At 54.2% G+C, this 23902-nt stretch overlaps 8 protein-coding genes and 1 non-coding gene across 9 annotated transcripts; 5 read left to right on the forward strand and 4 right to left on the reverse strand.

Annotated features, from left to right (window-relative positions):
• Positions 1 to 2230: 2230 nt before the first annotated feature.
• On the reverse strand, positions 2231 to 5296 carry POSPLADRAFT_1179467 (hypothetical protein; the record flags this gene model as incomplete). The annotated part of the gene is made up of 10 exons (XM_024488669.1): positions 2231 to 2502; positions 2561 to 2615; positions 2672 to 2874; positions 2939 to 3086; positions 3149 to 3179; positions 3243 to 3354; positions 3407 to 3851; positions 3904 to 4249; positions 4306 to 4469; positions 4936 to 5296. 10 exons carry the CDS (start codon positions 5294 to 5296, stop codon positions 2331 to 2333), a joined length of 2037 nt encoding a protein of 678 aa, XP_024340649.1. The 3' UTR covers positions 2231 to 2330.
• A 388-nt stretch (positions 5297 to 5684) lies between these two features.
• Positions 5685 to 6644, forward strand: POSPLADRAFT_1039203 (hypothetical protein; the record flags this gene model as incomplete). The annotated part of the gene is made up of 1 exon (XM_024477503.1): positions 5685 to 6644. A coding segment is annotated over one exon (920 nt), but the record flags the coding sequence as incomplete, so codon positions are not given.
• A 152-nt stretch (positions 6645 to 6796) lies between these two features.
• Positions 6797 to 8437, forward strand: POSPLADRAFT_1179471 (hypothetical protein; the record flags this gene model as incomplete). The annotated part of the gene is made up of 6 exons (XM_024488670.1): positions 6797 to 7030; positions 7082 to 7246; positions 7305 to 7626; positions 7680 to 7781; positions 7845 to 8205; positions 8269 to 8437. The coding sequence occupies 6 exons, from the start codon at positions 6797 to 6799 to the stop codon at positions 8420 to 8422; spliced, it is 1338 nt and encodes a 445-aa protein (XP_024340651.1). The 3' UTR covers positions 8423 to 8437.
• A 335-nt stretch (positions 8438 to 8772) lies between these two features.
• Positions 8773 to 10520, forward strand: POSPLADRAFT_1138353 (hypothetical protein; the record flags this gene model as incomplete). Its single annotated transcript, XM_024484898.1, has 7 exons — positions 8773 to 8917; positions 9010 to 9157; positions 9211 to 9348; positions 9403 to 9519; positions 9622 to 9814; positions 9865 to 9967; positions 10024 to 10520. 7 exons carry the CDS (start codon positions 8773 to 8775, stop codon positions 10518 to 10520), a joined length of 1341 nt encoding a protein of 446 aa, XP_024340652.1.
• Positions 10521 to 11209: 689 nt separating this feature from the next.
• On the reverse strand, positions 11210 to 12997 carry POSPLADRAFT_1136694 (hypothetical protein; the record flags this gene model as incomplete). Its single annotated transcript, XM_024484717.1, has 4 exons — positions 11210 to 11263; positions 12163 to 12373; positions 12423 to 12835; positions 12899 to 12997. 4 exons carry the CDS (start codon positions 12995 to 12997, stop codon positions 11210 to 11212), a joined length of 777 nt encoding a protein of 258 aa, XP_024340653.1.
• Positions 12998 to 13936: 939 nt separating this feature from the next.
• POSPLADRAFT_1045033 (hypothetical protein) lies at positions 13937 to 19397 on the reverse strand (the record flags this gene model as incomplete). The annotated part of the gene is made up of 13 exons (XM_024478664.1): positions 13937 to 14017; positions 14050 to 14120; positions 14175 to 14607; positions 14655 to 14916; positions 14967 to 14983; positions 15038 to 15151; positions 15587 to 15652; positions 15724 to 15779; positions 15945 to 15991; positions 16492 to 17196; positions 17261 to 17531; positions 17717 to 17748; positions 17863 to 19397. The coding sequence occupies 13 exons, from the start codon at positions 19395 to 19397 to the stop codon at positions 13937 to 13939; spliced, it is 3690 nt and encodes a 1229-aa protein (XP_024340654.1).
• A 953-nt stretch (positions 19398 to 20350) lies between these two features.
• On the forward strand, positions 20351 to 21169 carry POSPLADRAFT_1045034 (hypothetical protein; the record flags this gene model as incomplete). Its single annotated transcript, XM_024478665.1, has 5 exons — positions 20351 to 20512; positions 20563 to 20734; positions 20787 to 20815; positions 20864 to 20938; positions 20999 to 21169. The coding sequence occupies 5 exons, from the start codon at positions 20351 to 20353 to the stop codon at positions 21167 to 21169; spliced, it is 609 nt and encodes a 202-aa protein (XP_024340655.1).
• Positions 21170 to 21527: 358 nt separating this feature from the next.
• POSPLADRAFT_t54 lies at positions 21528 to 21612 on the reverse strand. Its single transcript has one exon. It is a non-coding gene; the product is annotated as a tRNA-Pro (tRNA).
• A 280-nt stretch (positions 21613 to 21892) lies between these two features.
• Positions 21893 to 23228, forward strand: POSPLADRAFT_1136680 (hypothetical protein; the record flags this gene model as incomplete). Its single annotated transcript, XM_024484712.1, has 4 exons — positions 21893 to 21922; positions 22047 to 22076; positions 22133 to 22385; positions 22441 to 23228. 4 exons carry the CDS (start codon positions 21893 to 21895, stop codon positions 23226 to 23228), a joined length of 1101 nt encoding a protein of 366 aa, XP_024340656.1.
• Between the last annotated feature and the right edge of the window lie 674 nt (positions 23229 to 23902).

A 23902-nucleotide genomic window follows, 5' to 3' on the forward strand; every position in this document is an offset into this window, starting at 1 on the left:
AGAAACGTAACAAATTGTGGTGAATTGTACAGAGTAAAAAACGATTGCATAGTCTTGTGAGCGATGTACATGTGAACGTCAGATATTGCTAGCCATTTCCCTCATTTACGTTGCACGGCCAAATCTAGGATCTATGGTCACAAACCAGATATAACCTCGTAGATCCTAGATCTGGCCACGCAACTCGACAGCTGCAGGGCTTTCGCCGATTGATGAGAGTTCAGGCGCTCCGTCAGCCGCCGTGTCCTAATTAGGTCTCACTTCTAAATATCCGAGCTCGTAGACAGTGGCGACGTCTTTGACGATCAACTTGAACATAACACTAGGTCTCCTTATCCCCGGCTTTAGCGGAAGGTCCAAGAAGCAAAGTTTTTGAGAACTTCCGACACAGTTCAGTGGGTGTGGGGCCTGCTCAATGAATACATTCAGAGCATGAGGGACAACGAACCTGCTCAACGGTGCCCCCCTCGAAGCGATCAGCCTCGCGCAGGATGCGTGGAGCATACTCGAGCAGGTTTCAGCAAGTAACACCTGTGATCGTGTGTGCTTGACGTAGGCGAACACCAGGTCACGGCTAAGTCCATTGCGGGTAGCAGTCTATCGCGCGGCCGTATCGACTACGCTTGAAGCTCGGCACTGATTAGCGCTGCTTCCTGCAGCAGACATATACCCGTCCAAGACAGGCCTCGCCAGGAATGTGGTGCACTCACTTATGACGGAATCCTGCGCAAGCATCTTTTCATCCAGGAAATAGCGTCATCGGCGCAGCGTGCCAGTGCTTCTGGGGGGCGTGGGGGAGTAGGCAAGATGCGAAGTCGCTCCCACCTTCATCCACGGAGCGGCGAGCACGGCAATATATCGCATCCCTCTCCATCCACCAAGCCTGCTGAGGCATCTTGTGGATAATACCAGCCGTCGTGGTGCTTAGGTGAGCCCCACAGCCTTGCTGAGCGATCGCGCCTCAAGGCCTTACAGGTCATGCAAGGAAGTCCACCAATGCTAGGTGTGACCCTACAGCTGCGTAGGCCCCATGATGGGTGTCAAATGTGGGTGGCATATCCTTCCCCCCCGCTCGGAGACAGAACTCCCAGGAAAGTTTGACTGTACTCACGTCCACCACGAATTTTTCAAGTAGCAGGCCAGGAGAGGACAGACAGCGGTACGCCCAACTGCGATTAGTTGTTGGTCGACTGCGCCTCACCGGCTTCCGCTCACTCGAAGCACCCGCCTAGACGCGATATACACGAACGCAAATCGCAGAAGCGATCGTAATCACATCCGTCTCAACCACTGTCCACCCCAGATCCCACAAATCTCTGGTCCGCTGACGCCAGATCTACCACGTCAATCCCCCATATCCTCTACGCGGGAAAGGATGAACGTTCTTTTCGAAACTCTCCGTTGACTGGCTATGACCATCCAGCAATACGGCTGGCCTAGCTGCGTTCTGATTATTCCTCAGGGGAATCTGACAATCTGATAATCTCACGCAGCCTATTCTGCGACGTTACCCATTTTTCAGGGCCTGACTCAGTGTGCGCATATCCACACCAAGAGGGAGATAGCCTCGCTTGAAGCGAGTCAGGCCCTGGAATTGGGCTACACCCTGCAAGCGCCCCCTGAATGATCCGCTAGATTGGATCCGTGGGCGACATGCCCCGGATCACACCGCAGATCGTGTGGGTTGACTAGCCGATCTACGCTGCGTCCTCCGACGCAAGATCCTACGGTGCGTTGTCTGCTACCTTTGGGTGGATGTATGGACTTCTGAAGCAGCTCGATGGAACCTCTTGCGCAATGAATTGCTGATGGATAGCAGGAAACGCTGAATCTCTTTGCCGGATTGTTACGGTTTTCGTTTTTCAAAATCCGGAAGTCTCTTCGATTAGAGGACCCGGGCCCGGGTTCTCAAGATCAAGCCTTTGCTCAGCAAGCAAACTACCAACTAACAGCCACTACAGTGTCTCCAAGATTCAAACGGTCCGTGATATAGAAGGGAGAACGTCTACCATCTGCCGTCTGCAGCACTGGTCCGAGTCGCACAAACCGTTTAGATCCCCATGTGTTATGTCACGAACCAACGATTTGGTATAGCGCCACCGTGACATCGTGACGGGGATACTTAGGCCACAAATGAAGGTGATCGGGACAATGGACGTCGTGTGAGGTTTAGGACATGCGCTGCATGCACATTGTTGTGAGGTAAGCACTACTTGACACTGGGCACCGCTCCAATTTGCACTCCATGTATTCGTACTACTACAGGTCGGTCTATCTAGAATACATAATCTTACAATCCAAAGAGTCCACGAGTCTCCATAGCGCTAGCATCATCGTAGACCCTCGAACGGCGCTGGAGCACCTTTTCCTGCAAGAATCATGTCATCCATGATCTCGTCGTGCTCCATGCGCTTGTACGTGCGAATGGTTTCGCCGAAGTCCGAGATGTCGTAGATGCGAACACGGCGGTCGAATCCCACCCTGCCATAGCCAGAGTATGACCTACGCCCCGCGTGAGTGAATAGGTCTGCGTGTGAATAGAAGGCCTGTCCAGACTCACCCTCCGCCTCCGAAGCACAACCACACGCCCTTGAGACGCTTGCAGTTCTCCGTCACTGACGCATTCGACGTCAGCGACAGTGCGGCTCGGGGAACAAAGTGGGACGCTTACAATGACAGTGACCATTCGAAACGACCTTCACCTCGTGCGCGTTCCCGCCAGCGCGGTGGTCGCTCTCCATTGCTTGCAAAATGCCCTTGTGGAAAAACCCGTCTTGCTTCTTGGCTGAACCTTGGCCCTCAAGGTCGTGCATACCGACATCGAGCGGCTTCGAGGTGACTGGATCGACGTCAGCGGCCGCGTAGCTCTCCTGCCTGTACACGTCACGAGAAGTTAAGAACCAACTGTTCTGATCTGAGCTAAGGGAATGTCACACACAGTGGAATGTGGAAAAACATCAATGCGTTGGGCTTCGCAAGGCGCTTGGCGCCCGGTGTGATTTGGTCGGCTGCCTGACGCTTCCAGACATCGCCGAGATCCTTTCCGCTGTCTGGGGTAAAAGGCCGCTCGATAGGATCAACCCATGCTGATTATATGAAAGCTTGTCAGCGGGGAATTGTGAGTCTTATCAGTATCAGTTGAGCCTACAAGATTGTTGAAGGAACCAGTTAATTTGGTCCTGAAAGGCAGTATCATTGTCGCGATGAGATAGAGACGAGACTCATTTGAAAAGCAAACGTGCCTGGTGTATCCAGTCATACTCTGTAGGAACGAAGAACCCGAACCAATCCCAGAAGCCCGTGGAATATGCTCCCGAGTCCAGGAAGTACAGGGTCAGAAGTTGCGTCATGGACCTATGCAATCATGTCAACCAAACATGTGCGCTCTGCACCCAGTAAGACTTACGCATCCGCACTCTTCACTTTCAACACGTAGTTCCCGACCCCATGCAGGTCTTTCGGGCCCGCCTGCACAAGGCTGTATGGGAGCCCTTGCATATACTTGACCTGCGCCTCTCTGCTTTCCCCGTCTTCGTCGTCGTGATTACCAAATACCGCTGCCCAGGGAATGCCCCTGTCAGTCACTGCACGCGCAAACTTTGCGAGGACGGATCGCGCGTCCCATGACGAGCCCTGGCCATTCAGCTGGTCGCCCGAGAACACGACAAGGTCCGGGCGCTCCGCGTCGAGCCAGCGCCCGAGCAGTGTCGCGGTCAGGTTGTCCCCCGCGCATGGCACAAGCGGCGTGTCCCGGCAGCTCCCTGAAGATACCGAGAAGTGCAGGTCCGCGATCTGCATAATCTTGAAGCGCCCGTCGTGCGAAAAGTGCAGCGGGGGAGCGCGGGGTGCCGCTAGAAGTTTGTCATTAGCATCTTGACGTAGGCAGGTGATAACGGGACGTACGGTGAACGCCTCTGCGGTATGTGATCCAGACGGCTTCGCGCCTCACGATAGGCTTGGCCTCGAGAACTGGCCGTTCGAGCCGCTCGAACCCGTACCATGGCTGGTCGTCGCCGAAGAGCACGTCGAGCTCGGTCACGAGGTCGTTCTGCCGCTCTGCCGTCGTCATTTGCAGAAGTGTCTTCTCTGTCCTATACCAGAGATAAAGCTTCTCGCCCGATGGGCTGACCATGTGCGAGACTTTGTGCCAGTCCGCGGTGAACGGGATCGGCGTCTCGCGGTCGGGCAGGATGCGCAGATCAGTGACGACAGGGATGTCGCGGCGACGCGTCCGGCGGTAGTAAATGTTCTGTGCACGCAGCCGTCAAATGTATGGTCCTTCGCTAGTGGAAAACATTCTCTTACCAAACTCATCATTCCAGACTGTACGTTCAAGTTGCGCGGGACGCGGACCCACTTGCCCTTGTACGCGTCATCCTCTTTCGTCGTTGCCGGCGCGCATACATCGCTGCGGAGGGTCTCCGCATACCATGGATCAATGAAACAAGTTGTTATATCGATCTCGGACACTGAGATGGTCAGGTCAGCACTGTCCTGTGTGCCCGACATTCACTCTGAAACGCTGCAAAGACCCAAGCGGAGGACGGGTTCAACGCCCAGCCCTGTCATGAGCCGTACCGCATACAAGGCCCTCTGCCCGGGCAGCCCAACGCTGGACATGGTGATTGCGACGGCGCTCCAGGTTCGAGAATAAAACCCCATATTCTTCCTGTGTAAAACGCTGGGGGGCATAAACCGGTCCTTCCTTCGGGACATGGACAGGGCCGAGACAGAGGGTCTTGTCCGCGGTGCGAGAGACTCAAGTGCCTCACGTTTTATCGCTCAAGCTTAGTGAATCGTATCCATACACTACATACAAAGACCCATTTCTTTGGACGTGTCGGTGATGGTGCATTGCACGGGAAGGCAGACGTTGAACGGCATCCCATTCTCCCGGCGCAGATACGACTGGAAGCAGGTTGTAGAACTACTCACATCCTGTATCATGAGGCAAGAGCGGGTCCCATACATCAAGCGGCAAGCTCGCGGAGTCGACGTTCTGCGTGTCCTGCGAGGTGACATTCCACCAATCCGTGCCTTCAGCCTGAGACGGTGTCCCGACGGTCCCCGCGCCTGTACTTGCATCCACAGAGCCGTTCACGTTGCTCCCCGACACTGATGTTTCACCGACGGCTTCCCATGCTTGCCAGCCGACGCGTTGCTTGGCCCCAGGCCCCGCATTAGGCTGATAGAGGAGGAAGTAGAAAGTAAGCAAGCACGAGAAGCCGATGAAGGTCGCCGCTGGAGAGAATATAGAGCGTAGAAAGCGTCCGAAACGAAACAAGGAGAACGCCATGCCGAGGAGAGCGTTGCGATGAAGAGAGTGAGGAGCCTGCAAGAACGAGCAGTCTGCGCACGTTCGAGTGCGATGGGGAAGCAGGAACACAGGAGACGCCACAGCACAAATACCGGTAAGCATCATTTCCATAAAAGGAAACCCATCCCACCCTCTTGGTAAAACGGAATTTTGCGTCACAGATTGAATGCGTAAGTGTATCGAGAGTGCCTTTATGTGTAGAAGCGCAAACTAGACTGCTGCAAAGCCTTGAATTTATGGCTTCAATCCAAAGATGGATGTTGGAAGGAAGCCGAGATACTGGTTAGCGCCTGGATCAACAAGCACAAATAGCTGGTATGGAATTGCTCGCTGTCGTTAGCAGCGAGAGCGTTCATGCTGCTCGCGACGATGCAGCAGTGCTTCCGTCGCCTTTATGCCACCATACCTGATGCTGCCGCGGTAGCACGTACTGCGTCCACTCCTCGCGCTGTGCGTCTCCGCCGACTCCGAATTCGCAAGACAAAACACCCAGAATTCCCCGCCGAGTCCGATGCAACACCCGAAGGCCTCACTCCCACCGAGCTTTCCCGGTACAAGCGCGAGCTGGCCAAGGGAAGTCTCATGCGCAGCGACGGGACCGACGTCAGCGAGAAAGAGTGGCTGGACCGGCTGAACGCGCGCCGGAGCCGCCTGCGCGGTGTGCGCGAGGTCGTAAAGGAGGACGGTACGACGGAGGCGCAAATTGTCGGTCAGAAGGTGTACCTACCAAACATCGTCTTCCGGCTTGTACGCAACCACACGCCGCCAGGCCAGCCGTACAATCCGTACGAGGCGACCTTCCGCATCCCGCAGTCGGTCACTAAAACGGATGTGCGCTCGTATCTGCTTGCGGCGTACGGCGTGCAGACAACGTATATTCGCACGGACAATTACCTTGCGCCTGTGACCCGCAACCCGTCGGACTTGTCAATCACGCTGCGCAAGCGGCACAAGACGTACAAGCGCGCGGTTGTCGGGCTTGTCGAGCCGTTCTACTACCCTCTGGCAGTCGAGGACATGCCGCGGGCCGAGCGCGAGAAGCGGCAGGAGTGGCTCGAGACGAGCTTCCGGGCGAAGGCGTTCGACGAGCAGCGCAAGAAGGAGCTGTTGCGGGTGAGCAGAATGGGGAGCAAGGACTGGAAGTGGCGGACGGGTGTGACGGCGAGCAGGGGTAACATCCTGCGGCTCATCGCCGAGCGGCGTGCAGCGAGGGAGCTGGCGGTCCAGGATGCGAAAAAGCGGATACAGGAGAGCAGGAAGGCTCCCGAGGAGGTTGCCACCGCATAGTGAATGCTGCAAAGTACTACTTTCTGTCACTAATGACCTCTCGTCGATGCACATCATGTTCTGGCAACGTATGCTTTGTCCGTGGACGGTCTTCGCTGCCGTTTGACCTGCTTTTTGGCAAGTAAATGTTTGAGAAATGAGAGGCGCCTGAGGTGTGCCACCGGCATAGGCGACGCGGCGCTGCATGCAGACATGCTCTCGTCTCTACGCCCACCACTCCGCTGGCCAGCATGTCGAATATCATCTCGACATTTCTCTTTCACTCGTCTGAAGCGCTCCGAACCAATAGCACCCAGTAATCTGCAGCCTGGAAACCTCCCATGGTTCACCTCCTTTCCTTCGTTCCAACAGCAGCTTGCACGGACTAGCAAGCTGCCGTCTTTTTCTGACAGCGTGCGTCGTCCGTCTGTGAGGACGCAGGTGCTAGTATGTGGTGTGTGCTCTACGGTCTCACAGACAGACTGAATGGCAATGCAGTTCTTCGCATGCGGCTCCCTCGTTGCTCTATTCGTCGGTGCGCGGCTCACAAACACGGAGACGTACGAATGGTCAAATCGACTTTGTTCCTCTGCGCCTGCATGGCGGGACCGTCCGCCCACGAACGATGAGATGCGACGAGCGCGATACTACGCCTTTGGCAAGGTGCGCTCCTCCTCTTTTCCTTTTATTGGCGCTCCCGCTGACGCCACGGCCGTGATAGGACCTGCAAGATAGCCTCGCGGTCATGAAGGACGCCATCGAGGACTGGCCTATGTCGATTAAGAACGTGCTCATCTGGACGTACATCCAGGTCGCGCAGCCGGTCCTCGACACGACCGAGACGCGGCGCCTGGCGTGGGTCGTGGGCGCGTTCAACGGGCTGCTCTACTTCATGTGGCAGTCCCCGCGCACGCGACTGCTCATGCAGACGCATTTCATGCACAGTCCGCTCTCGGGGCGGTCATATACGATGTTAACGAGTCTGTTCAGCCATAGACGGTTTGTACACCTCTGGCTGTGTTCTGCAGCGGCTGCAGCATTCGGTGAGTCGTCAGCTTGGAGCTTGTGTGTGTTCGCTGATCGTGCCCTTTTATAGGCTCCGCCGCCGCTCAGTACCTATTTGAAGAGCGCAACCACGATCCAGACAACCTGCGCGAGGCAACGCCAAAGTGGCATTTCCTTGCGTTCTTCATTTCAGGTCTGTCATCCGTCCATTCAGTGTGCTCAAGTCAGAATACTCATACTCGAGATCTACCCACAGCGGGCCTCTTTTCCAATCTCGTCTCGCACGTTGCCGCATCCCGCATCAGCTTTCCCCGCCTTGTTGCCCGCTTGCGCTCCTCAGCGGCGTCCGCCCCTCATCCTTCATCATCTGCAGCAGCCTCAAAACCCAAGGCAGGCTTCTTCGCACGCCTTCGCCTCAAGCGAACAGCCTCCCCGGAGGACATACCCTCCTTCGTTGGTGCGTCCGGAGCAGTCTACAGCGCCTTCACCGTCGTCGCCCTTGCGTACCCCGATACGGACCTAGCGCTGAAAATTCCGCCAACATTCCCATTATCCATCGAGTGGGGTCTCGGCATGCTACTTGCGCTGGACGTCATCGGTGTCTTGCGTGGCTGGAGGTCAGTACATCCCGGCTGACTCCGTTCTATGATACCGCAGAGCTGATGAGAGCCCGCCCGCAGACTGTTCAATCATTGGGCGCATCTGGGCGGGGCGGCATTCGGGGCATTTTATTGGGAGTACGGGCCGTTCATTTGGGAGGTTTGCAGGTTGTTGACGCTGGGGTCTCTGCCGCCTATATTGTGTGATGTACCGGACGAGCAGGAGGAGCAATAGATACTGAAATCATTCTGTTCGCTGTGGACTGTCTAAGTTCGGTGATCGCAGCCAGTATTCACACAGCGCTTATATAGTATACTGCCTTCAGCTTCGGCCGTCAGTCTTACCTGCTGCGCGCATCACATCACTGTAATAATGTCCTGTCGCACTGCAACCCGTCCCCGCCAGGAGCAGTGCAGATGCGGATGCGCAGCGCACTGGCCAAGCGCCCGCACTGAGACCGTATTCAAGACATCATGTACACTGATCAATGAAGCATACTTCTCTTTCCCCGCTCATCTTACTGTTGGGAAAATCTTTATTACACCTCGAAAGCCGCACATATTTCGTGATTGCGGGACCAGCACATGAGTTTGGATAAGAACCTGTTTACGCTCAATGTCTCGCCTAGGCCAGACGACCCGGACATCGTTGAGCTCATAGACCCTTTGGGTACTATACACTATCGCAAACAGAGAGTGCAGGGGACTACTTATGCGGTTGACGTTTATGGTGAGCACGCCTCGAGGATATTGAGCGCATGCAGGCTCTGCTGCCGTCCAGGATTCTGAGCGCTGATTGCATCTGCGGGGTACTTGATGCAGACCCAGTCGCAGAAAGCAAGCTGATAACAGCTACCGCCCCCAATGCTACGAGCAAACACAAGACGCTGCAGCTCTACAACCCTGACGCCGTCGTAGAATTCAAGTACACAGGCACGATCTCGTTCAAATGGGCATTCAAGTGGGAGGAGTGGGTGATACTTCGCCACAATGCAATGCGCGAAATGCTTATGCGGCTTTTAGCCATGACTTTGAATGGAGGCGGGAGGAATGCTACATGCTGCGCAAACCTGACCCTGCCGTCCTGGTAGCGGTCACAAAAGAGCCAGCCGGACGCCTGAAAACCACCTCTGTCCAGATCCTGGACTATAATCTCAACCGGTAGGTCCCCATTGTACGTATAAACCGCCAGTATGCATTAACTCCAGCTTGCAGGTTTGACATAGACGACCGGAAGGGCCTCGAGATCGTTATGCTCACCACTCTCCTCACATTACATGATGCAAATGATGCATCCCATGCCCCACGCCCGACTGAGAACGCCGGTACAGCGTCAGGCTCACCTGCGGCTCTCTCAGGCCTGCTCAACCTCCGCACCCGACGCCCATCATCCACAGACCCCACACAAGCCGCTACCCGGAATGCGTCCGAGAGCTCCCTACCTGGGATGAGCGGTACCACACCTCCACCGATCCCGCCGAGACCTCCTCCACGCATGGGCATCGAGCGCATCCAAGAGCTGCACATGCTGCGGAACTTGCAGGGCGAGGGCGCAGCAAATGAAATTGAGGTGGGCGAGGAAGGCGCCGCCGAGGACTATGCGGAACACGCGTTCTCACTGCTGAAGGTTCGTCGCAGTGTGCTTCGTGACCCTATATGTCAGGCTGACACTCTCAGGACGAGGCAATGCTTATGATCACGATTAGCTCTGCATCACCAGTAGAGGTGCCCAAGGTCTTGCGGGTCGTCGAGGAGACCAAGAGACTGCGGCACAAGGCCGGTGAGTCCGTCTCGCGCATGTCCAGGCTGTGGCATTACCCGCTCATCGCGCTGCAGGCATGGATGACGAAGAAGCGCTATTCCAATATGTCACATATGGATCCATGGGCCCAGGCCGGAAGGGGCCACGGCGTATCAACCTTAACGACCCGGAGCCCAAACACAAAGGGCCGCCAAGCACATATGCGCCGCCAAGCAGCATCATGGTACACTTGAGCAAGTTCGACATGCCGGAGCTTCGGCCAAAGCCCGAGGTGAAGGATCCTGGGCCGGAGCTGGGATGGATCGTAGACGGCGGCGCGAGCTCTAGCACGGCGCACACAGCTGGCAAGAGCGAAGACAAGGAGAAGTCGAAATCGAAAGGCAAGGAGAAGGAGAAGGAGAAGCTCCCGAGCAGAGCCGAGGCCGAGTTGCAACGCGAACTGGAGAAGGCTCAGAAGCGTGCGGATAGAGAACTCAAAAAAACTGGGAAAGGACACAAGAAGAAAGGTATGTCTCGTCCATTTGCTCTCCATGAACAGCCCGCTGATGGAATATTGGAGGCTCACCTGTAGGTCCCGAGCCCAATCGCGACACAAAGCAGAGTGCGCCGAACACGACGTACCATGTCCCAGCACACCAAGCACACCCATATCAGCCGACGCCGACGCCGAGCCAGATCAATAATCCCTTCATATACGCGGCGCCTCCCCCTCAGTTGCCGCGACCCTCGTCACAATATGGTGTGCCCCCTCCAGCGGCACCGTTTCCCCCTCTAGGTTGGGCGGGATATCCTGCGCCGCCTCCTGCGCCGCAGTCGACCAATCCGTTTCACTGGCGACGATGATGACACCCGGACTGTTATTTATTTGTAGAGCATGCTGTACGTAACTTATAGACTGAAGATCTGATGGTACAGTGCAGTATCAAACTTGCATGGTCTATGTTGTATATATCACGACTAACGCTACATATCGTGAATCTAGAACAAGGTCAATAAAGACAATGATTACTACGGGATGAGGTAGGAGTCTGGCCGAGCCCTTTGGTCTGCAGAGAGCGCAGGCGAGGATAAAAAAACACCCAGCATGTGGAAAAATGTATTGCAATTACTCACGTCGTAGTATCTAGTACTTTTCGGCCTTCATACTTGGGCCGCTTTCAAGACAAATTCTCTTCTTGTCAGGTCCACCTCGCCGTTGAGATCTTAAATCACCTGCTTGGAGCTGCACTCGGTGAACATGGCCAGTGGCCACAACTGTTCCTATCGGCCGCCCGTTGAATTATCACGCAACGCGATCTGGAACGATTCATTGGTCTGCCATTCATGGACATAAGTTACATAGTTGGCACTACGCCTCCGAGGACTCGTCAGTAGTAATGTAGTAGACCTGCCACATCGACCGCCCCTCTTCATCCTCGTACTGTGAACTCGGGTTAGTACTATGTAGCTCGAAGATTCGTCAAGACGCACCTCCTGTAGCACCGCATGATCCGGTATAAGAACTAGCGCGCCACCGCCGACCGCCTGTAAAATTGCCTCGGTATATGCTGTGTGAGTCTTCTCGCAAGTCGAGAGAACGCAAGTCTGATCATCAACCCACTGGCGCCACACGGAACTGTAGTCCATAGAGTCGACTCGGAGCCTAAGGCGATCTTTCCTTGCACGCTCCACATTGACGTATGTAAGCAGCTTTCCTTGAACATCGGCGTAGAAACTGAGCCCGTCGTGACGTGTTGGGGGACATCGCGGAATCCAATTTTCCTTTTCCACAAGATTACGATCTCTGATCCATGACCGGATCATCGACGTAGGAATCGCGTGTGATTCTGACCACCCACGGCGGGACGCTTTAACAATCAGTACTATGAGGTCTCGTTTGGAAGTAGGGTAGAACGGATGTTGCGAGTCCCTTTGTGACTGACCGCATCTATGACCTGTGGTGAAAGATATGTCAAGGGCGCCTGGTCGACGCGGTGTACAAAGTAAAGTCCTAGCATCTTCATGATAAAGAATTGTCGGAGAATTCATTTTTTTCTCGGGTTCGGGTTGCAATTCGAACATGTCCATGCAATCATCGTCCGCCAGACCAAGAACACAGCCACTGTCGAGAAATTGGAACGTGGTGAAAGCGGCATCTGCCTCATGGCTTCGCAGAGACTAAGTGTCAATTGTGGCTCAGTCGAATTTTGAAAGACGTCGAGCGAAGCACTCACCCAAAGGAATTCCCCCGTTTTCCAACTCCGTATGTCAATATGGCCGTACAGAAACGATTCCGGTATGCCAACGAGGTTCCCCACAAGGTCACCCTCAATGTGCATCAACCGTGAGTCGACATTTTGCATCACAATTCGACTTTGGGCGGCGAGAGAATGTGGATCACCATCTTGAGACAATGATAGGATAAGCATTAGTCCGCCGTGGTGTCTGTATCCACATGAGTAATGCCCAGCGACTGCAGAGCGCGTGAACCCACCCCGAGACATCTGGTATGGACGGGAGTCCTACTAGGATGAGGAGATCTTGTGAGCGATCCACACAAATGTCTTGAATCACGACGCCAAGGCTGGCTGCATCGATTGTCCACCTGCGCTCTTCATTGCCGAGTATAGTGCTAGGGAATTGACAAAATTCAATCCCATCCCTATCGTTGCATTGTATAAGAAGGCCTGGGCTCGTCTTGAAAGGCTTCATCCTATTGTACGGTATACTTGGTCCCCGCACTAACTTCATGTGTCGGCGCATGTGTTGTAAAGAGCGTAGTCGTGCCAACTTTTCCGCAGTTAATAGAGGACACAATGGTTCATCTACCATTCCGGCAAGCTCAAGCTCGATAATATACTGCAAGGCTGGCACGCTTTGGATCGTCATCGAGAAATACCGACTGACCTACACGCAGTGAATGGACAAGGTCAGTATGTAAGACTCAGGCTGTACTTTCTGCACACTTACTGTCTTGCAGATGCATAAATCATGTGCGTCCAGCAGTGACAAAACGTTTGTGAAGAGCTCGGGTGGTAATGCGGTTACATGAGGATGGCCGGTGGCCATGGTGAATTTGTCTGTGACCGAGTTGCTCCCACTTCTGCCACAACCACTGGGTATTTAAGATAAAATCGAGAACAATAGAAGACTCGAACACACGTGTCAATAGCATGGAAGAAGGATGCACAAAAGCGTTCCGGTCCCAGAGGCCCCTGTTCAGGCGAAGTCTCGAACGACGGGTGAAGATCTACGCTGGTTGTCCCCAAGCAACCACAATACGATCATTTTACCAGTGGATGCCCCCCCCCTCTGGATGGCCAGGTTTGTGGTGGTGCAACAACCAGGCACCCCACTGCCCTCAAAATTATATGGACACTTATGTTTTCGTATGCCTGCTCTCACCTCCAACTTGAATCAGAGCGAACCAATGAGTCGTTGAGAAGTCCCTTCTTTCGAGGGATTTGATGGCGATGTCACGCCCGAGAATGCGATGGCCACGAGGGACTCGAGCGGAACCAGAAAATGGACCTGTCGATCGCCATGGAGCCACACGCCACTGAGCAAGAGTTCAGCCCCCGGCCCTGAGAGCCGAGCGGACCTTTAAGTCGGCACCGTCACATTGATGTGACGAAGTGTTACCTGACCATCAAGGGGGAGGGCCATCCACTGGTATGCTGGAACGTCTCATGGTTTAGGTATCAGACAAACAACCGAGGTCTGTACTCGCACAACTTGTGAATCACGAAGTCGGTATTTTTCATGGGGCTAGACGGCTGAGCATTTGTCAGTATACTACAGGACACGCCCGTCAGTGAGTTGCTCGCCTTATGAAGCATTTGTAGTGCTGCACACAGACACAATGGCCAGCAATTGTCAGGTCGACATCATTTCAAAGATACGAGAGCGCTATATGGCACTAGGGCATAAGGTGTAAGTATAGAGTACATATCAAGGTCAAACGAATTATAAAGCTGCAAATGCAGCATGAATCGAACTAGAGTCAGATCAAATGGAGAAGCATGGTCCGACCCAGTTGTAGGAAGCCTTCCAAAACAATCTATGTGTACTCAAGCTCAGCGCTTCAGCCTTGAGCAGGATCGTGTGCAGGAGCGACTTACAGACGACGTGCTGTTCATCATGCTGAAGCCTTGCGCCGTAGCTGGAACTCCTTCCAGCGTTTCCCCTTCACCTTGTTATCGTTAGCGTTCGCTTTGTTGACGCCGTTCATATTGGTGTTGCCCACTGCAGTACTCATAACCCCCCTCGGAGCGCTTATTCTTGCTCTTGCTCTTGGCTCTGAGAGTCCCAGCATCTGTTTCTTCAGCAACATGCTTTCTCTTGGAACCATTACGCCTGGACTTTTCGGAAGCCGCAATAGTCACAGGATTCGACGACGAAGGTTCATCGGCATCAATATTCAGTGCTGCAGGGCCGCCGGATGCAGAGTCACGTCGATCGTCGTTGCGGTCTCGTGACGTCGAGGGGTCCTCTTGAGACACGACCTTTGGATGGTAGTCCACGAGTAGTAGATCCAGCAACTCCTTGCTGTAGCCAACGCACTGAATCCCGACGCAGGCGACGGCGACGTTGCCATACTTGTACTCTTTATGAACTCGGGACCTAAAGTGTGAGGGAACACCATCGCTCATAGTTACTCTTGTCAGAGCTTTCAGGATCTATGCAAGTTAATTTGAAATTTATACCTTTGTTGTGGGTGACTCACAGATGGATCTAGCGCCCTCGCCTGTTTACGCAGCAACACGGGAAACTGTGTGAATTTGTACCTCCCGGCATATCTCCAATCTCCACCTTCTTGGTCTTGCACGAATACTTCGCGAATCTGATCGATCCAGTTCTGCCATTCCGGCGTCCTCTTGACACACGAGGAAGTCGAGGAATCGTATTTGTACAGAGGTTCCACCACTATTACATGTTGATCTGTTATCCAAACGTAGCGTTCACGAATGGCGGCCATGCCTGGATAACTAGGCGCCAGTCGTGAGATGTCGTACTTCAAGTAAGACTTCAGACATACCGAAGGGCCTTCATCGCCTGTAGCCAAATTGTCCCTAAGTAGGGCACCTTTACGACGTGAGATGCACATACCTCAACTCCCAGCGTAGGTACATCGTGCATACAAGGCACGAGATGTGCGTTTTCCGGACGATCAAATATCGGCACCCAACCCTTCATGTAATGATAGTACTTCCGGTACTCTCCCTGTGATTGGTTGTCAACCATCAAGTCTTGAATACTAGGTAGCCACGACGTCGGAATGTCGATGACTTGAGCCAACCAAATGAGAAATCGCTCACTTAAACATCGTTGAGGGACATCTCGCGTAATACGTCGATGATGTTTTTCGCATCACCGTTGCCGAGTTTCTGATGAATACTTATGAGCCGTCTGTGACATTTGATGTAAGCAATAAACAGTACCTCGTTGAGTCTGTCTTTTTGTTTCTGAACCGTCTTCAATTGGGACGTTAGAGAAACACAATTCTAACGCAACACTTTCATTCATGACCTATGGCAGCATCGTGATGAATGGTCACCTCTTTGGCCTTCTCAAGTTAAGCCAGAGCTTCATCCAGTTCCTGAGAGATACAATGGTCAGTCTCCCCTTTGTTCTGACGGCCGATACTATGCTCCATACATTCCGTAAGTCCTTCTTCGCTTCTTTGGCCTTTGAATATTTGTTGCGCAACTTCTCTACCTCATCCTGTGAGCATGTGAGTGTATCCGTGATAAACCTGTGAGGGAGCGGACGGCTTCGGCTACTCGTGGACTCACGTTAGCCTTCCCCAGTCGCATATTCCCGTCTTTCAGGTGTTTAATCTTTACTCGTCCTGTTGTCTGCAAATTATGTCTCAGCCAGATGAAACGATTGTGAGGCCGGGACGACGCGCCATACGCTCAAACAGCTCTTCTGCTCGCTCGTCCTCCACTATCCACAACATTGATGAGTGGTCTTTGTATGCACTCCCATTGAAGTCTGCTCAGCTATAACTTACTGTTACCGTTTGAGTTGTAAGGTAGAATTCCACTGTCAGCCGTACAGCTGTGATGACCGGTGCAAATCAAAGGAGAATGCTTCTTGTGACGCGCGTCCAGCGTCTTGCCAGCGCAGCATTTACGTAGACATCGACGGGCAGTGACAACTCGCTATGGCCCATTTAGTTAGTAGCGAGCGTAACATAAGGGTTCATGCACGTGTCTGTGACGCGACGCGATGCGGAGTTCAAGGGCAGCAAGGCTCAAGCCAACTCGTTTGCAACACCCCAGACACCGTGCAGGCAGAGGTTTAACCTGCGGCTCCAGATGCATCACTCGTCTCCGATGAACAAACTGGGTGCCATCTTGCGCCAAACTTCATCGTCGGCAGGGGCGTCACACTATAATTTCAGCCGTACAATACAATTCGAGTCATATACCTGTGTTCTCTAGGAGCTCTGATCGGGCTTGGCTTGTACCAATCCGAACCATACAGGAATCTGATCCCAAACCTCCAGCCTCGCCTTTGAGACCGACTCGGCGAAATCCATCTTGCACGCTACACACATCTTCAGTCCACATTGCTTGACGCCATCAGAGAAGTCGGTTCGGGATAGCATCTCCACCGCTTGCACGAGGCTGAACATGGGGTCTGCATCACGACCGCATGCGATGCCGCCCACCGATCGTAGGATGTTGAGCATGATGAAATAGAACGACTCGCGGCAGACGCGTCCGCTGTCGTGGGTCTGGTTGGTGCAAGCGGCAGATATGCTTCGCGAGTTGAGCTCTTTGTCGATGAAAGCAGCGAGATAACGCTGGCCCGCCTCGCGACCGACGAGGGTTGTGTATAGCTCTTCGTGGGATAGGGTGATGCGCACGGGTTCTTCCGAAGGCTTAGGAAGCGAGGTCGTTGGCCAGCCTGGGATCACAGGCAGAGTTCGCTGGGGCGCGGTAGTTCCGGCGACGATTTTACGAGGTCCATAGCGAGAGACATCATAGAAAGCAGCAGGAAGCAATTCGTCGAGAGCGAGCTCGCGTGCCAGTTGGATGACGAGAATGGGATGAGGAAAGCTCTCGCGAGGAATGTAGCGTCCAAAGCAGTCCGTAGCTTGCTTCTCGCGATTGTCCCAGCCGACCAGGGTGGAAGGCCAGTCTAGCTGTAAGCGCGCCAGACAACGTTGGCGGAGGTGCTCTATCATGTACTTGGTAGAGAGACGCAAGACACCGGCAATAGCAGGGAAAGCCACAGCAGATGACTTGGTGAAATAGCTGTGAGTTTCGACGTTGAGTCAGCTCCCTTCCGGCTGAGCATGGCGAAGAGTGCATTACTTACAGACCGTCATACAACGCGCTGAGCAGATTTAGGACGTCATATGGAGAGTCGTGCAACTCGACCCAGGGACAACCGTCAATTAACTCCTCATCCGGCGGTTGTGGGATTGAAAAGAGGTCGCGGAAAACCTCCGAGTGGCGCTGTAGTTGACCACAGTGGACCTTAAAAGCCGCATGCTCTGCAACAAGAACGATGTTGCCATCTGCAAACCAGAAATCAGTTCGCGTGAGCTCGTCCAGCTTCGTCCGACTCCCTCGGAAGCTGTCCATGACTAGCCAATTAGACGAAGGAAAGCTCGAGGAAAGCAGACAGACGACTAAGGAAGGAAGCCCGTTGTTGCGGTCAGCCCAGGCTTTTATGATCAGCTATTCCAATTTGGACTAGAGGCTGGTGAAGTCAATCGGCGAACAATACCACCGGGGATATCATAGCCTGGTCGAAACTGAAACGACTGACATTGAAGGAGAGACAATAAGTGATAGTAAATACTGTTGTCCCATATTATAACAAAATGTGCGGATTCCTACAGCGCGGTTTGAGCGGTACCTGTTGCCAGCACAAGTCTGAGCGCTGAACGCTGAACGCCCAGGTGCACTCATGACTTTGCCATGCTAGTATCGCCCGCATTAGAAAGCGGGCCTGTTGAGGACATGCTGGAGAATTGAATTGCGGTCGGCGGGTGCGAGACAGGAGGTGGGGATAAATGCCGCATCATCACCGGTGAGCCGGCCGGCACCATATACATCTGGATAGGGCTCTTGCCATCGAGGTCGCCCATAAGGCCGTTCAAAGACGAGATATGGGGCAAATGAGGAGATCCAACAGGAGATGGGAATAGGAACACGGGTTGTGCGCCGTTGTTGCTGAAGTGCGACTGTCTGCGCCCGTGAGACGACACCGGAGACGACATGGCATGACTGCGCGAGCTGCCTGTGTGCCTCCTCTGGCGGCGCGCCGACGGGCAGCTGCTCTCTCCGTGTGACAGCGCCGAAGGGGTCCGCGGCCGCCGCAGCGAATGGTCATCGTAGCTGCGTGGGATCTCTGCTTTGCGGGTCGCTGGGGTCTCGAGCAGGTCGAGTTGCTGATGTTCCCGCGTCGTGTACCATGAACCCGACTTCACCTTCGGGTCGCGCGCGCGCGGCGACTTTTCGGGATAGTAGTCGATCGTAACGCGCGGCGAGAACCACGGCAGGTTCTTCAGGTCGACAAGGAAATTATGGATGCGCGTGATGTGCGCGCTGAACGAGTCGTCGGGCGGCGCGGTGCGCACGGGCGATTCCATCTTAGCGTAGTCGGCGGTGAGTCGTGGCTCGACAGGGACGGGGCTGCCTAGCGGAGCCGGCGCAGGTATGCCATTGTGGGATGGGATGTGTTCCTCGCTATGAGGATTGTCGAGGTGGACATCGGTGAATTGCTCATCATTGGGATCCGCGTACGAGACTGGGTCAGACATCGGCGGCCCCGACGGCATGTTCATGGCGTCTACGTATTGCACATTCGACGGCCCAGGTTGCCCAGGACCTTCGTAACGCGGTGCAGGGTCATCTAAATTGTAAAGGACAGTGGGCCCCTTCCTGAGCGTTTTGCGTTCGCGCAGCGGGTTTCGAGTGATTGCTTTGGGTAGGTTCTTGAGCTGGGTGACGAAACCACCGACGAAGCCCATCTTGCTCTTCTGTTGCTGGCCCGCCTCAATATCTCCAGCAGTGAAGTCCATGTGCTCCGCACTCTGCTCCGTGTACTCCTGATCTTGATACTCCTGCTCCTGATCTTGATACCGCGGCTCCTGGTCTTGGTCCTGATACTGGAAAGAATGTGGCTCCTGGTAGTATTCCTCTGGGGTCTGCACGGAGACGGGTTCCATGACCTGCGAGGAGGGCTGCTGAGACGTGCTGACCGACCTGCCTTGCGAAGGCGGTGGGGATTGCACGGGCATGTATGTTGGCATAGGTGTTTGGGGTGTGAGGAATGCCGGGTTCGGCGGAGGAAAGAAGTTGGAATTCCAGCTGGGCTGGACACTCGGGTTGCTCGCATGAGATCGTTGACGAGGGCGAGGACGGGGGCTTGTCGGGTAACGTCCTGCGTCGTCTACATACAGGAGGCTTGGGTCCTGTTCTTGCATTCGAGAGTAGTCTGACATGGTTGCAGTCGGCTTGAGATTACAGAGGATGGACGAGTGGCGGCGAGCGAATGCGACGGCGTGCTGCGTCCACCAGCTAATATAAAAAGAGTATATTCGCGCACGAGGCCCCAACGAGGCCTCGAAGATGCTCGGAAGGAATGCCGTGTCTAAACGAAAATAGGTCGCCGGGCGCTCTCTGCATACTAAGTAAATGAAACGCACATGAAACTTGGACAGCCAGTGTGAAAGTATGAAACGAAAGACTGGCATTGAGAACATTTCTGCTATGACTCGACTGAACTCACCTGCCTGTCTCGGCAGTGTGCAACCAATTCATATTCAACACGACCAACGAGGGTGTTAGCCTGCATGGCTCGTGCATTACACCTCGCGCGTGGCCCGAGGCAGAGATAGGTCGTGTAGCCAGCGAGAAACCGCACTGAATGCAAGGAGGGACGCGTCGCGCAATCCACGAAGAATCTTTTGTGGTCTTCGGAAACTCGAGCTACTATTCTGAACAAAAACCTTAGGTTCTGAAGCTTGGCCAACCACTCAAAGCAGGAATGAAAACAACACTAATTCCAGTCTGTCGAAGCTGAGGCGCCGGTGCTTTTAAAACCCATCAACACGATGCCAGTATGGTTGCCATAGAGTAGTCACCAGTCAGTAGCCACAGCAGTACGATACAGGAGATGCGTTTTTGAGTTGCGTTTTTGGATCGTAGCATGGCAGATCAGTGTTTGCTGAATAGTACAAGAGAGAAATGCGAGATGCTTAGACGCCCGCTGCCATGTCTCGATGAGTAGGGCCGACCAACTTCATCGTTACTTCGACCAACAAAGCGACGACGGCACAGAGCGAAACTCACCGAGATATCTGCTTGCGGCCAGCTGGATTCAATGACTTTCATGGCCGCATATACCCCGAGTCAGCAACACCGATCGCCGTGCTAAACATCCCTGGCTTGTGCCATGGCGTCTCGCGATCCTTCAAGTCTTTCCCGGGACGAGGAACTCTTTCCATCTTCGCCAGCAACTCCCAGACCATCTGAGAAAGCACACGGTTTGCTAGAGATACTCCCGGACAAGATTGACATCGAAGAGGAGGCCCGTTTGTACGATGAGCTCTGCGATGTGAGAGCATGTGCGTCTGCTTGTTCGCCTATTCTCATGGCCAAAACTAGTCGCCGGTACAGACTCCATCGTCTCGTTCGCATTCTCCAGTCCAGGCACCCTCAGTATTCTCACGAGACATATGGTTAGCCGACAACACAGGCGAGAGTCAGGCCTTTGCTCGTGAAGTCGAGGTCGTAGGGTGGACGAGCGTCGGCGACAAGCGTGGTGGAGCTTACATCGGTGTGCACGGATCACTCTTGATTTTTAATTGGAAAACTGACAGTATGCCAAGTATATGACTGCGCCATCAAGACAAAGGAGGTGCTTTCGCTTCTTGCAGTGCGAAGACAGTATACTGACTAATCCCAGGGCACCATGATCCACGTGCATAAGCGGTACAGTGCCTTCGCTGAGCTCTATGCAAGGCTACGCGCTACATTACCTGTGAGCACTGTTGTCAAGGTCGCAAAATACACTCGCTAACACCTCGTTGTAACATCACAGGAGGACCAGCATCACTCCGTACCCCACCTCCCGCCCAAGACCCCTTGGGCGAAATTCCGACCTACCTTCCTCGACCACCGAAGGCGATTGCTGCAGCACTGGCTGTCAGCTGTACTCCTGCATCCAGAAATTGGCGGATGTCAGGCCATCAGAGAGTGGGTCATGAATTGACCTAGGATGTGTCAGAGCGCTCATCGACTATGTATGGACAACATTGCCAATGCTTTTTGAGTTGATAATGTACAACATGTATAAGAGCAGTCTCCTACCCAGTCCTCGGTGGGAGGTTCAGGGGCTTCAATCTAGAAGTTTGGAAAACGCTATGTTTCAGAACATGTGCTGTATATAGCAACTGTATCATGTCACGTGATTAGACGTCCGCCACCCGATCAACCTTATTCCCCTCAACTGCCCACCGAGGACTGGGTGATACGAGACTGGCAAAACTCATTCACAGAGGGTTATAGACATGGCTTGTAGGAGGTTTACCACATGACGTCCTGCTACAACAAAAGCTAATGTCCTGGAGGGGCCCAACCGGGAATTGAACCCGGGACCTCGCGCACGCGGACGAAAAACCCGAAGCGCGAATCATACTACTAGACCATTGGGCCGACGTTCACTTGGCGTATTATCAGCATTATGACTAGCTGCGGATACAGCAGGGGCTGCCGAGCGGCAAATCAGGTGACTAAACACGCCTGCCGCGACGGGCGGAATCAGCGTGCAGCTTCAATGCAGCTGAAGCTACCGCGACACTAATTCTTTCTGCGGAACCAGGAGCAACCTCTCAAATCCTGAATCCTGCTCTCGCCTCAAAAGGACATTTGATAGATGACAGAACATTCCCTCCCCCAATCCGGGGTACCTCACGCCAACCACCGACATCGCAAAATGACACCGGAAAGAGCGAAGGCGAACTATGTCCGTGAGAGCATCCTTTCACTTATGCCTTTGAATGCAATCTGACTACAAAGGCTGATCCGAACACTTCTTCTCTTGTACGGACTGTCATTAGCTATCTGGACAATTGCGCCTGCGCCTGCAGTACGCAAGACTGAAGGTCGAGCACGGATGGGTGTGTACACATGACACAGATCTCTTGCTACGCACGCTTATAACCTTCGTATATAGCAACGACAGAACCTGAACGAAGTGGAGAACCTGTACTTTCGCCATACCCATATGCATCGACCACCGCCGATCATCCCTGCCGGCGGACGTCGAACCGCAGGATTGAGCTTGGCGTCAGCATCATCTACGTCGAATACCCTCTCACCCGTGAACGAGCCCAGGCTGAATCCTCCCGCACATGCCATCCTGCCTGATTCTCAGTTTACAGGAACCGCCGGCCAGGGCACCGATCCTTTTCCTCCCCAGGCCTCAGGTTAGTTGTCACCTACCACTCCAAATATGTGCTGACTTCATGCTACTTCTCACAGTGTCTCTGGCACCTATCTACCAATCCCATACACAACTACGTACGGTGGGGGCGGCTCAGATTGGCGGGCCTTCGATCGGGACTGGTAGTAACGGACATTTTGTGGCGCACGCCCAAAGTGTGGCTACGCCCTCAACACCAAGTTCATCTGCTGCAGCATTTCAGCTGGCTGCCCCTCCACCATTTGGGTACCCTCCCGCAATGCCCCCTCAGAGCTTCGCCTACGCCCACCCTTCGCATACTCCCAGTAGCATGCCTCCGACAATCCCATATTCCCCTCCGCCCACTGCACCACCCAACGGTCCCAACTCACGACACACTGTATCACCACATCTACCAGAACCACCGCAGCAGCCACAACAGTCGCCACACGCACAGCAGGGACAACAGCAGCGGCGACGCCGGCGGCAGCCCCAAGCACCCGGGCAGCACCCGCAGTTCCGGCCCATCGCGCCCGCGACCACACGCCCACAGGGATCGCCCGCACCTGCACCCGCGCCCGCGCCGCCATCTCCGGCGCCGGCTCCCGCGATGCTTAACTTCCCGCCGACGCAGGGCTCGGGCATGACATACGACACGTTCTGGTCGTCGCACTCATCGCTCTCGGCGCAGACGTTCCGGAACGTCATCCTCAACTCGGCCGCTTTGTTCGCGCCGCCGCCACAGGGCGAGCAGATGCAGCCACAGGGTATGGGCGAGCCCACGGACTCCCAGCTCGGTGCTGCGTATCCGAACTCCGCGATGCACAGCGACGCCCTGAACTTGAATGGGATGACATGGCCGAGCTGAGCCATGCGCTGCAGGCCGCATCTTCACTTGTCTCTCTTGATTACACCGTGCTGGTTGCCGTATGATTATCGGGTTGTGTTGCTTATTCTGCTATGTTTTGCCGTGCAACGGTGATATTTACGTACAATTGCATGGTAATGCTAACTGACGGTTTCCTCTTGTATGGACACACGGCGTACCACGCTACGAGAGAATAGTCCCCATTCACGGAGGCCGGAAAGTGGGACAAAGTTTATCAGGTCTTTAGAATGCAGCACACATACGGAACATGCTTATGGTCCTTATAACCTCTGCGGACGCCCCCGACGATTAGAGTGTTCGAGACAGGGGAATGGGCTACACCACCTTTCGCACACGGATTCACACCACCAACGACTGCGGTCTGCACCTGATAATATCCTGGATCTGGGGCTGACATTGAATTGTGATGCGAACATAAGAGTCTGTCCAGCTGAACTTGGCTGATGTCAATCTGACATGTAGTCCTGTAGTCCAACAGTGGGACGGGAACGCCGGTCACCGTCCGTCGCTAGAAACATACGCAATCTGCTGATGTTTCGTGATGTTTCGGCGAGCAACCATCCGTGACGTTGTGGGTAGAACAGTCGAGCTCGAGAGCCGCAGATAACCTGCGATCGTATGGTCGAGGCGAGGTGTCCATGGCGCGAGAGCAA

The sequence above is a fragment of the Postia placenta genome (genome assembly GCF_002117355.1).
Source record: "Postia placenta MAD-698-R-SB12 unplaced genomic scaffold POSPLAscaffold_4, whole genome shotgun sequence".
In the NCBI taxonomy this organism is placed as follows: Eukaryota; Fungi; Basidiomycota; class Agaricomycetes; order Polyporales; family Adustoporiaceae; genus Rhodonia; species Rhodonia placenta.